General features: G+C 47.9%; 1 protein-coding gene across 1 annotated transcript in view; it reads right to left on the bottom strand.

Annotated features, from left to right (window-relative positions):
• tbc1d9 (TBC1 domain family, member 9 (with GRAM domain)) overlaps positions 1-10,033 on the bottom strand; it is a 28,983-nt gene extending 18,950 nt beyond the window's left edge. Inside the window, exons 1-2 of the mRNA XM_083692616.1 lie at positions 9,233-10,033; positions 1,669-1,779 (exon numbers count right to left, since the gene is read on the bottom strand). Of these exons, the coding sequence (XP_083548742.1) occupies positions 1,669-1,779; positions 9,233-9,353 (232 nt within the window). The 5' untranslated portion in view covers positions 9,354-10,033. The remainder of the gene's footprint in view (positions 1-1,668; positions 1,780-9,232) is intronic.
• Between the last annotated feature and the right edge of the window lie 1,758 nt (positions 10,034-11,791).

The following is an 11,791-nucleotide window of genomic DNA, read 5'->3' as shown; positions in this document are numbered from 1 at the left end:
TGTCTCACACAGCTTCTCCAGGTGAAGCCGTGTTCAAGCCACTGATGTAGAGAGAGCTCTAGATACTTGTTAGCTTTTAGCCATAGCATGAGTGGAATCTGAGAAGGGGGGGTGGGGGGGGAGGGGAGGGGAGGGGGGAGGAGGGGGGGGGGGCAGAGCCTGCTAGCACAGAAACCTCAGTGCAGTGCTGCTCTAATGTTGCCACTGTGAGTGCTGCTCATCCTTCATCATTCTCCCCAGCAAATAGCCCGGCGCGGAACGTGTTCCCTGCATTAGAGTGGTCTGCTACTGCCAGACCCATCTATCACTGTGTGTGTGTGTGTGTGTGTGTGTGTGTGTGGAAGACAAGGATGGGAGGGGAGGGAGCGGTTGCCATTTCAAGGCCAACCCTCACAAGTCCTCTCTCCGGGCTTCCATTTTCCTCTATATTCTTATCTTATTCTTTCCCCTCTCAATATAGGAGCACAAAGCTAACACACACACACACACGCACACACACGCACACACACACACACACACACACACACACACACACACACACACACACACACACACACTTTAATCTACCATCTCTGTCGCCCCCCCCCTTAACCCCGGATTAAGCTCCAGACCGTTCCGTTGTGTGATGCTTCAGTGAGCGGAGAGATGGATTTGGGGTCCGTGAGAACCAGAGCCCGGCCCTCATTACTGCTGGGAGTGGGTTTCTGGTGCTGGGACATCTCTCCCATTACTGCAGCGTCTCGTGAATCAGAAAACATCTTCCATTTCACATCCTTTGTGTGTGTGTGTGTGTGTGTGTATATGTGTGTGTGTGTGTGTGTGTGTATATGTGTGTGTGTCTGTGTGTGTGTGTGTTTCTATCTACAGAAGCCTCATCTAAATTTAGGCTGTTTGTGATGTTGTGTTGTTGAGTCAAATTAGCACTATGCAGGAGTGATGCCATTCTGTAGCTGACACACAGGGCTGATTAAAGTGCTCCAGGATGTATTGGGTTTACAGTCAATTCGCCAGCACCTTATTGGAGGGGGGTTAGCGTCTATTGGTAGCCTAGTCTATTAGCTTTTTCATAAGCTCTGTAGCGTGCTCATAGAGGACGTTCAGCCATATTGCAAACGTTCAAGACAGATTGTGGACATTTACGTCACTGGACGAGTGAGGTCATGGAGGTAGCGTGAAACGGCAAACCAAGCTACTTTAGCTAATGAGCCAAAAGCATCGATTCCGGGTGTCTGCTTCCCAGACACCTCCCCTTTAAGAGCAGTGGGGCATGATGTAATGCCTGGCATGTGGAGGCCGACGGGGGGATAGGCAGGATGTGAGGACATCATGCAGGAAACATACATTGGGCACCGTGTGTGTGTGTGTGTGTGTGTGTATGACAATATCTACAGCACATACCATGGGCGATGAGCCAGTAGACTAGTGTGTACGTGTGTGTACGTGTGTGTGTGTACACGTGTGTGTGTGTGTGTGTGTGTGTGTGTGGACACATGTGGGTGTGTGTGTGTGTGTGCGTATGACAATATCTACAGTACATACCATGGGCGATGAGCCAGTAGACTAGTGTGTACGTGTGTGTGTGTGTGTGTGTGTGTGTGTACACGTGTATGTGTGGACACGTGGGTGTCGGTGTGTGTGTGTGCGTATGACAATATCTACAGTACATACCATGGGCGATGAGCCAGTAGACTAGGGAGTCGGGCGTCTGGTACAGAATCCTGTACGGAGCCACACGAGCGCTGGAGTCCAGCACCACATCCAGAGTCCCCACCAGCAGACCTGTGGGAAGAGCCGGGAATACCGTGGTTAGGGCGGTAAAGAGGACGGGAACACTTGGGAATATCATGGAACACTTGGGAATATCATGACCAAGATCACACACACACACAAAAGCATCGGGAGCATTGTGAATATTGAGGAACGCACCGATGGCCGTTGAAATAATGCACCGAAGGATACAAGACGAAAACTGTCAACAAACGGGCGCGGGGGCAATACAATACAAGTCATGAACCGTATCCTACCCACCGTACAAGGAGTTCAAAGGTCTCTATTTTAGCCCTTTTTGGACATAGAACAACCATCCCCCAGAACAACCATCCCCCAGAACAACCATCCCCAGAACAACCATCCCCACATGCATGTGAGGCACCACAAGGTTCAACGCATATCAGACCACTTTGTCATGCTTCACTTAAAAACACAGGAACTACTTTAGTGAGGTCACCACGGATCAAACGGATATGAGGAAGAGAGTTCTGGGGGCGTGGAACGTTCCAGAACGTTCGCGAAGACAGGTGCTGGGTTGACGAGGCACGCGTGTCTCCTGTGTAGTCACGTCTGGTCTACACGGCACGTTTCTACCTGCAACGCTGTGGACGTTTCATCTCACTTCATCTCCACCCCTCGTTGTCGGAGAAAGGGAGGTGATGAATGTGTGTGTGTGTGTGTGTGTGTGTACTGTTGTCCTGGGTGTACCATCCAACCTGCCAACCAAATGTCCCTACGGTATAATAAAGCTTGACTTGAATTTCGGCCTGATAAGCAACAGCTGTGTCTTCCATCCCTGACTCAGTGCTGTGTAGGGGGGAAGTGAGGCGGAGTGCGTATAGATCACATTTCCTCTGTGAGACGATCGATCCGGAGCGAAGGTGAGGCGAAAGTGACCTGGGAGAGAGGACGACTCTCTCCTTTAATCGAATGAAGGAAGCGCGGGGGGGGGGGGGGTGGACAGATAATGGGCCGCTGTTATACCCCCCCACACATGATGACAGCTGAAAGAAAGCAACGGCTCCTAACCGACGCGAGTTAGCGGGGGCTTTTATGCAAAGCGACTTACGGTACCAGACAAGGGAGCGCGTACTTTTTCTGTATGTATGGTCCCAGTGGGGAATCGAAGGTCAAAGCCCTTCATGCTCTACCAACTGAGCCACACAGGGCCGTTTCAAGTGAGAGATCACAAGAATACGATTTGGCAGAAAATGGTGCAACAGACCGTAAAACATTGTCTGAATTTGAGGAAACCGTCTGAATTGGAAGCGAAGAACCTGTCATGCTAGCCTTGGCTGACAGGATCCTGTCGTGATCGCCTCGTCACCTATAGCTGCCTCCAGACAAGTTTTCCCTGAAAGTTTGACTCGGAAACGATGACATCTCTCTTTCATCCGACTCAGACTCAAACAGACTCGAGCTTGTTGACAGCTTTGAACCGCCTCTTCCCTGTTCCTAATTGGGTGCATTAACATCGCCACCGGGGCGAGCAGGTTTGTGCCGTTCCAGAACGTTCGCGTTGGCGAGTCACAAGCATGTGCTTCAATGAGTCACACAGACGGAGAGAGAGAGAGAGAGACAGAGACAGAGAGAGAGAGACAGAGAGAGAAAAGAAATATGTATCCCTGTGATCTTGAGTCTGGCTGATACCCTCCCACTGTCCCATGAAGAATGCTCCGGGACGTCTGGGATGCCGCTCATCTCCACTCGCTGCTCTGATGAAGACATCTTACAATCACGTCTCTGGGGATTCTCTTTCTATCGCTCAATCCCTCGCCCTCTCTTTTTATTTCTTTTCCCTCAGTCTCTCTCTCCCCCTCAGTCTCTCCCTCAGTCTCTCTCTCTCTCTCTCTCTCTCTCTCCCCCTCAGTCTCTCCCTCAGTCTCTCTCTCCCCCTCAGTCTCTCCCTCAGTCTCTCTCTCTCTCTCTCCCCCTCAGTCTCTCTCTCCCCCTCAGTCTCTCCCTCAGTCTCTCTCTCTCTCTCTCCCCCTCAGTCTCTCTCCCTCTCTCTCTCTGTGTCTCCCTTTCTTTTCATCCAAACCCTAGGCCAAATAAGGACAGCACCGACTCAACCAAAAGCACTTAAATCATTAAGCAGCCATAACGGCGATGTGGACTTTGTGCTGTATTGTGTCGTAAACAATCCCGCCATCAGATCTGACGGGGTGTAGTTGGGTTGAGGATCCAACATCGGCTAATTGCCACTAATTTCCCACAAACACTGTGAACAACAACCCATCATTCAGTTTGCCGTTAACATGCTGGCGGGAAGGAAGCATGCGTTTCAGGTGTTGACTGCTGTAGGAACAACAACAACAACAACAACAACGCTATGAGATGAAACCAAAGGAGAAACAGTGAAAGCTACAGCAGTGATAAGGGGGAACAGAGCGTGTTTTATTGCCTTCCATTTCCATACCAAAGCCTGAGCATGGACACTAGGGATGCACCCACAGCATGGACACTAGGGATGCACCCACAGCATGGACACTAGGGATGCACCCACAGCATGGACCCTAGGGATGCACCCACAGCATGGACACTAGGGATGCACCCACAGCATGGACACTAGGGATGCACCCACAGCATGGACACTAGGGATGCACCCACAGCATGGACACTAGGGATGCACCCACAGCATGGACACTAGGGATGCACCCACACCAACTCCCAGGACTGAACTTTGACTATCGGCCGATACCGAGAACCGAACCCATAAAAGGCTCTTTTCTTTTCTTTCTTTTTTTTTTTAAATGTGAAATGCTACTGCCACCCCTGGAATCGCTTTGCACATTTTGCAACAAGCAGTTTTACTGGTGTCTGTCTCAGGTTTTAACTAATTCCAGAGATCGGCGCGTAATCTCAGCTGTGCTGCCGTTATGCACGTGTTCGGCAAGTTTTTACGACAGTTTGCGTCACAAATGGCATCCGATCGGTAAATATCATTCCCCATCTCCGATCCCCGATCCAACATTTTAGGCCAATATCGGCCCGACGCCGATGCTCAGTCACGGATCGGTGCATCTGTAATAGCTGGTGTCACCTTAGGCTGACTAACACAAGGATATAGTGTGACCTTTCTTTTGACAAACACATTGCTGTGGCCGCAAAAAAAATAAAAGCCTTGTTGAGTTTCAGACTTTGTGGCAAGGTGAAACCTGTTGGTCCGGTACGGTGTTAAGTGTTTGTTGAGGGGTGTGTGTGTTGAGGTTTTTGTTTATCGTGCGCAGCAGAAGAGGCCAGTGGAGAAGTGTTAGGGGAGAGACTAGCACAGGAAACAGAGGTGAGAGAGCACCAAAGGACGAGAGAACCATCAACAGCACCCACAACATCCTGTCACTTCAACTGCAAGCTAACCTCCATACGGTAGACTACAGCTCATGAGACTAGGCCTCTGCCAATGCAGTCTTATTCTTCTGTGGCAACACAGAAGTCTGTTGTCTGTCTGTCTGTCTGTCTGTCTGTCTGTGTCGTTTTTATAGTGTGCTAATGTAAGTACAATTGTCATCTCTCTCAAGTGTCCAAGATTCTTGGATTCAAGACATTTACAATCTTGGATACTTCCCCAATGCCATAAAATAGTCTTTTAAAATAATAATTCTCTCTCTAGATAGATAGATAGATAGATAGATAGATAGATAGATACATCAGAGGTAGACTTTGTTTTGATCAAAGATCTATTTTCTTTCTCCCCAAGAGCATATTATGCCCTTATTAGAGGCAGGAAGACCTGGACCTTTGACCTGGTTTTACCCATTTAATCCATATTGTGAACTCAGGAGAAACCACACTATTGTCCATGTGACTTTACGTCCCTTTACATTTTCCTCTACTTTGACGCACACGCACACACACACACACAGACACAGACACACAGACAGACAGAGACACACAGACAGACAGACACACACAGACACAGACACAGACTATGGGCTGAAAGCGAACAGCCTACAGAACCACAAGAACAACAAGATGTACGGAAATTTAGCTTCCAGTGATGTGATGAGAAATGCTTCCTTTGTTGTGGGAGGGAGGGGGGGGGGGAGGGGGAGGGAGGAAGGGTGGAAAAAAGCCCTGTGTGTTCATACAGTACAGCTACAGCGTTGGAGAACAGGTCACATGATGCTTTGTGCTGTTACAGGCCTAGACTGAGAAGCAAGGTCAGGATCGGGGCCCTCTATTGTTTTGAGAAAAGCTCCATTCTCTGTTCGGCTGGATTGTTTTTTTTAAGCTTTTTTTTTTTTTTTTTAGGAGGGGGGAAAAACATCTTTGAGAAAAAAAATATAATTTTCGCATCAGTTTCTATTCTCTCCGTCTGCATCCCACAGTCTCTTGTCCCCCCCCCAGCTCTGACAGCGAACCCCATCACCCCCCAGGCGTAAGATCAATAATGTTTCAGATAACAGAAACCTGATCCAGGCTTTGATGAAACGCCATGCATGTCGACTTTGTCCATGCTCCCCTGTGACCAACAGCTGTGGTGTTTTTCCGCTTTCCCCAAGAAGTTCAGTGTTTCCTGGTCATTCGACAGAGCGGCTAGAAAAGACTGGTTCTAAAGCAGGAGAAGGCCGGGTCATGAGGGGGATGTGGACAAAGGTTAGATGGGTAGAGACAGAGAACAGGTGAAGTCTAGGTCAAGTATCTAGGACATGTCTATAGATACACTCACGGAACACTTTATTAGGAACACCTGTACACCTTCTCATGGAGGAGGTGGTGTTATGGTGTGGGGAAGGTTTTCTTGGCACACTTTGGGCCCGTTAATACCAATCAATCATCGTGTGAATGCCACAGCCTATTTGAGTATTGTTGCTCACCATGTACATCCCTTCATGGCCTCAATTTAACCATCTTCTAATGGCTACTTCCAGCATGATAATGCACCATGTCACAAAGCAAAAGTCGCCTCAAACTGGTTTCATGAACATGACAATGAGTTCAGTGTTCTTCAGTGGCCTTCCCAGTCACCGGATCTGAATCCAATAGGACACCTTTGGGATGTGGTAGAACGGGAGATTCGCTTGAAAGTGCACCTGAAAAATCTGCAGGAATCACGTGATGCAATCATGTCATCATGGAGCAGAATCTCAAAGGAATGTTACCAATCTTGTGGAATCAATGGCACGAAGAATTGAGGCTGTTTTGAGAGCAAAGGGAGGCCCTACCCAGTATTAGTATAGAGTTCCTAATAAAGTGCTCAGTGAGTGTATGTACACTGTATGTAATTAAGTTTAATTTCATAACTCTCCAAAATTGCATCATCATCCGACATTTCACAATGCAAACATTCCGTTTTGAAGTCTGATGACTTGGGTCTGATTTAGAGGAACTACAAGCCCACCACTGGTACCTCAAAGAGCGCTGCCTCTGTAAATGACATTTAGTTTGTGAAGGTTCCTGAGCGTTTCACCTCCCTGAACACACCCCTGATGTCCTTTAGGCAGGGCCAGGGCGGCGCGGCCCGGCTCTCTGCTCCCTCTCCTCTCAGCGCCAACTGGCACACCGCGGGTCCGCTCAGCATTTACATAACAATGACATCATTCCCAGCCACACCACGACACGCTTTGTGTTGCAACAGTGAGGCTTCTCAGACAGACAGAAAAAAAGGCAGAGAGAATTGGAGTCGCTTTGGGTCTTGTTTTCAGTTACTGGCCTGGCAATAGTTTTTGGGGCTAATTTTCAGTTCAGTAATTAAGAGAACTTTAACCAAATGTTGCCTTTTTTGCTGCTTGGCCAATGCACTGATGTGAGATTTGGTCCTACTTGGTACTGGGCTGGCTGACAGCAAGGACAGACACTGACACCAGCTGACACTGAAACACACATCGCTCAGCAAGGGGAAGGAAAACACTGCCAAAGTCCCTGCAGATCCACGTCCAATGTGAGAGCTGGTTTAGACAGATGTCGTGGAGAACGCTCCCCGTATTCAGTAACCTTGACGATGCCTTAGCTCTCCGAACTAAACTGGGCTAAGGCGCATGTCCTCCACGCAGGAGACCAGGGATTGAACCCCTGATCAGTCACACATTCTGCATGCAGAAGTCCAAGGGTTGGACTGACTCTATCATTGACTTTCTAACTGACCGATTTCTGTTAACGCACAGTCTTATCGTATCTGTTCTGAGAATTAAGGAAGCATCATCCCCAATGCTGTGTGGTTTTTCAGATTGTCAAGGTTGTGGTGAATTAAACATTGGCAAGAAGACTGAATCCAGGTCAGACTGAATGAGACCACTGTGTCCTGAGAGAGAGAGAATGAGAGAGAAAGAAAGAGAGAGAGAAAGAAAGAGAGAGAGAAAGAAAGAGAGAAAGAAAGAGAGAGAGAGAGAGAGAGAGGGAGAGATACATGGCATCAGTGTCTACCTCTGAACCCTCAGCCACTAATTGTCTCTGATGTGGACTTCCTGTTGTTGCCTATCTAGGATGGAGTGAACGAGGAAGGAGGAGAAGGAGGAGAGAGGAAGGATAGCAGAGATGATTCAGCATGAACAAGTGTGACTCTCTCTGTCATGTGTCTCTGCGCTGTCCCAGTGGCATCCAGACATCAGTCAGCCTGCCCACATCAACAGCCATTTTAAGATCTGTGTGTGTCTGTGGTTGTGTGAGTGATTGTGTGGTTGTGTGTGTGTGTGTGTGTGTGTGTGTGTGTACGCGCACGCGCTGCTGTATCACTAACACTCAGTTGTATTGATTGGAGCCGTTAGTGGTTCCAAGTGCCAGAGTCTGTCTTCTCTGTACGGGGAGCTAAGACAATGTAGTCCGACTTCACAATGTTATTATTGAGGGAACTAAAGCGCATCAATCAATAATGATCTTTTCTATAAATCTATAATGGACATATAACAGTTGCTTTGTCTTTCGAACAAGTACGTTTGCCTAACGTTCGGGATGCTGATCAATATAGTCGACTACATTTGGTGAATATCCACCAGTTCTACTGTTAGGTCAGGTGTGTTCAGTACACCCTATGAGGCTAGACATAATGAACAGAAAATAATGTCATTATGTCACATACAATTCACACCACCACGAAACCGGCACTACTGCGAACTACCATACCATGCCACCTTGTTCAGCCAGACATAAAGCTATTCAAACCTGCACCTGCATTTGTGTAGTACCGGGGTCACGTGTTTCTATTCATTCATGCCATACGGGCGACCACGGTCGCCTACCCTAACCCTGGCCGCTGACACCTGTCCCCCTCTTATACACACACACACACACACACACACACACACACACACACACACACACACACACACACACACACACACACACACACACACACACACACACACACACACACACAACCAACATCTGTGCGCATACATTATGAAAATCAACGGAGAGTGGCCGGGGACAATCATATGGCCTGACATTGCGTGCATCACAGCGTAGTACCGTTTAATAACCCATGACTCTCACGACAGACGCGGGCAGAGAGACAGTTATGGCTCACCGGCTAGTCCTCCTCCTCCATCCCCGTGGCCCTTCCGTTTCTGGAGGATGAAATAAGGGTTCGCCCGCTCGGTTATCCACAGAGCTCCGGCTGAAAGCACCTCTTCGGGGTTGACCCACATCTTCCCGTTTATTTCGTTAAAAGCACATCCAATCCAGCTGATTCACGGTGCGCCTGTCTGTTGAACTGGAATTGCTGATTGTGTCCAGCGAGCAGCCGGGGCGCAGCGCACGTCCGTCAAAATGTTCTAAAAAAGAATCTAAAAAAAGGATATCTTGGTGCGGTTAATATAACCACGATAACGGTCTTCTGTCTCCACTAAAACCACATAGAAAAAAGACAATATTTGATGATCACCAAGCGTAGTGGATACGACACCCGAACTGAAGGTTGCTCAAATCGGCGCTCCAAACTTCCACGCACGGCCGCGGGCACCAAGGTGATTAGATTCCAGCCGTGCACGTCGAATATGCCACAAATTGTAACCGACTCATTCTGCAGACCTCGAATAGTAACACTAGTGGCATAATACAGTGGCGTTTAAGCAGAAAAACAACCGAATCTGAACGATTTCTGCAGGTTCGCAAGGATGGAGGAGAGAGCGACGGTTCAGTTCGGTCTTTGTTGTTCTACAACGCTGTCAGGTGCGATTCTATGACCGCCGCCGACGCTTCCTCCTTTCAACGACCGACTGTTATTAACGTGAGCGATGGTCCGACGACAAATGATCAGTGTCAACACGCATGTTGTCTTCTCGTTGTTTTCTAAAGCACCATATATGCTGCTCACTTCCAAATCGAACAACAATGCAATACAACCCTCTCTCTCTCTAGCGCCGCTGCCGCACAGTCGCGCAGTATCAACAACGCGCGTCACGGACTGGCCACATCGTTACGTCACCTTTGTGGGAGGTGGATGCATATGATAAAGGTGGCAGGGAAAGTATGAATGAAAGTGTTGGCGGTGGAATAATATGTTTAATAACCTATAAACATGGCTATGAATATCATTTTAAAATAGCAGGTGCCTTTTCTTCAAATTTGGCCTCGGTCTGCATTTGCGTAATAAAGCTAGCCTAAGCTACCATGGTGCCAACTAGTTTAGAAATGTTGATAACCAATACAATCAGTGTGCTTCATCTATACTTCATTTGATTTGTACAAATAAACCAGTTTGTAGTTTGTATTTTCATTTTCTAGTCATGGTTCAAATTACTCATGAACAGCCCGATACTGTACTTTACCAACTTTCGTGATGCAGGGGATTTATTTTAAACTTTCAAAGCCTTTCTCCAAAGTTGACAACATGTCAGAAAACTGAAACTGGGACACATTAGTACCCTAAAATTCCAAGTTAGTCAGAGGAGTATTCGTAAAGATGGGATGTAAACAAATCCAGTGTCAGTTTCAAATGAGTAACTGCATCAGTTCCGTAAACTGCACCACACATAGAAACACAAAGTCCTACCAGACCAGTGTCAACAAAACATACTGTATGAGTTTATGGACATGGAAAGAGATGGCTATTCTACCATGTAACTGTATGGACTGTATGTGGTGAGCTAGGGTACAGGCCTATAGATCAGTGGGTAGGTATCTCTATACTTAGCTGTGCTGTTTGTTCTCCGTGGGCTAGCGCTTAGCTAAACTGCCTGCGTTTTAGGTTTCACAACTGGGACCACGGGTCTTTGATATACTTTCCCTGCAAGAGACCACATCGAGGAAAGGGGTTCATAGCTGCGGAGGTGTCGACGGCGTCGCTGTACATGTTGTTTTTGTGTGGTTTGGAGGCGAAAGGTCGCAGAGGTGCACAGCACACTTTGTCTTCCCCTCGACCCGCTCACCCTTAACCACAGGTAGGGGTATGTGTCACTCTGTGTTTGTAAGACAGTCTATACACTGGACACAGTTTCACCCAAAGACACAGATAAACACTGTGTGTTTGTGTCTGTCTGTCCATTCGTGTGTGTGTGTGTGTGTGTCTGTCTGTCCGTCTGTCCATCCGTGTGTGTGTGTGTGTGTGTGTGTGTGTGTGTCCGTCCGTCCGTCCGTGTGTGTGTGTGTCACAAGAGGACCCTCATTGATCCTCTCATATCAAAACAACAGAGGGGCCCCCCCACACAGAAAAGTGAAAGGTCAAAAAAGATCAATTTTCCCTTAGACTCCAGTTACACTGTTCTCATTTCCCGAATATATCCTCTCCACACAAGTGAGAAAGTCCCTCTATTGAATCTCTTTCCCTCCTCTGTTTCTCTTCTCATCAACAAAACTTTTGACACCCGGTTCCTGTGGTGACACAGTTCTCTTGACAATGAGTTGGATTTTTCTGTTTTTGTCAGACATCTGGGGAATGAGGGTTTTGTATGCCTCTCAAGCTCTCCCCACGAGTTAAGCCTCCTTCTTGGTTGAGTTGGTCCTGGAGAGCTGCTTTCTGCTTGGCTAGAGGGACTTCTCCCCAGTCCCAGTCCTTGCCTGGAGGCAGGAGCTAAAAGCAGTTCTCTACAGAAAGCCTTCTTCCATAACTGTGCCCCTGAATCTCATCAGACCAGGGTCGAAAAAG

Source organism: Argentina silus (genome assembly GCF_951799395.1).
Source record: "Argentina silus genome assembly, chromosome: 21".
Lineage (NCBI taxonomy): Eukaryota > Metazoa > Chordata > Actinopteri > Argentiniformes > Argentinidae > Argentina > Argentina silus.
This window is presented reverse-complemented; position numbering and strand designations above follow the sequence as displayed.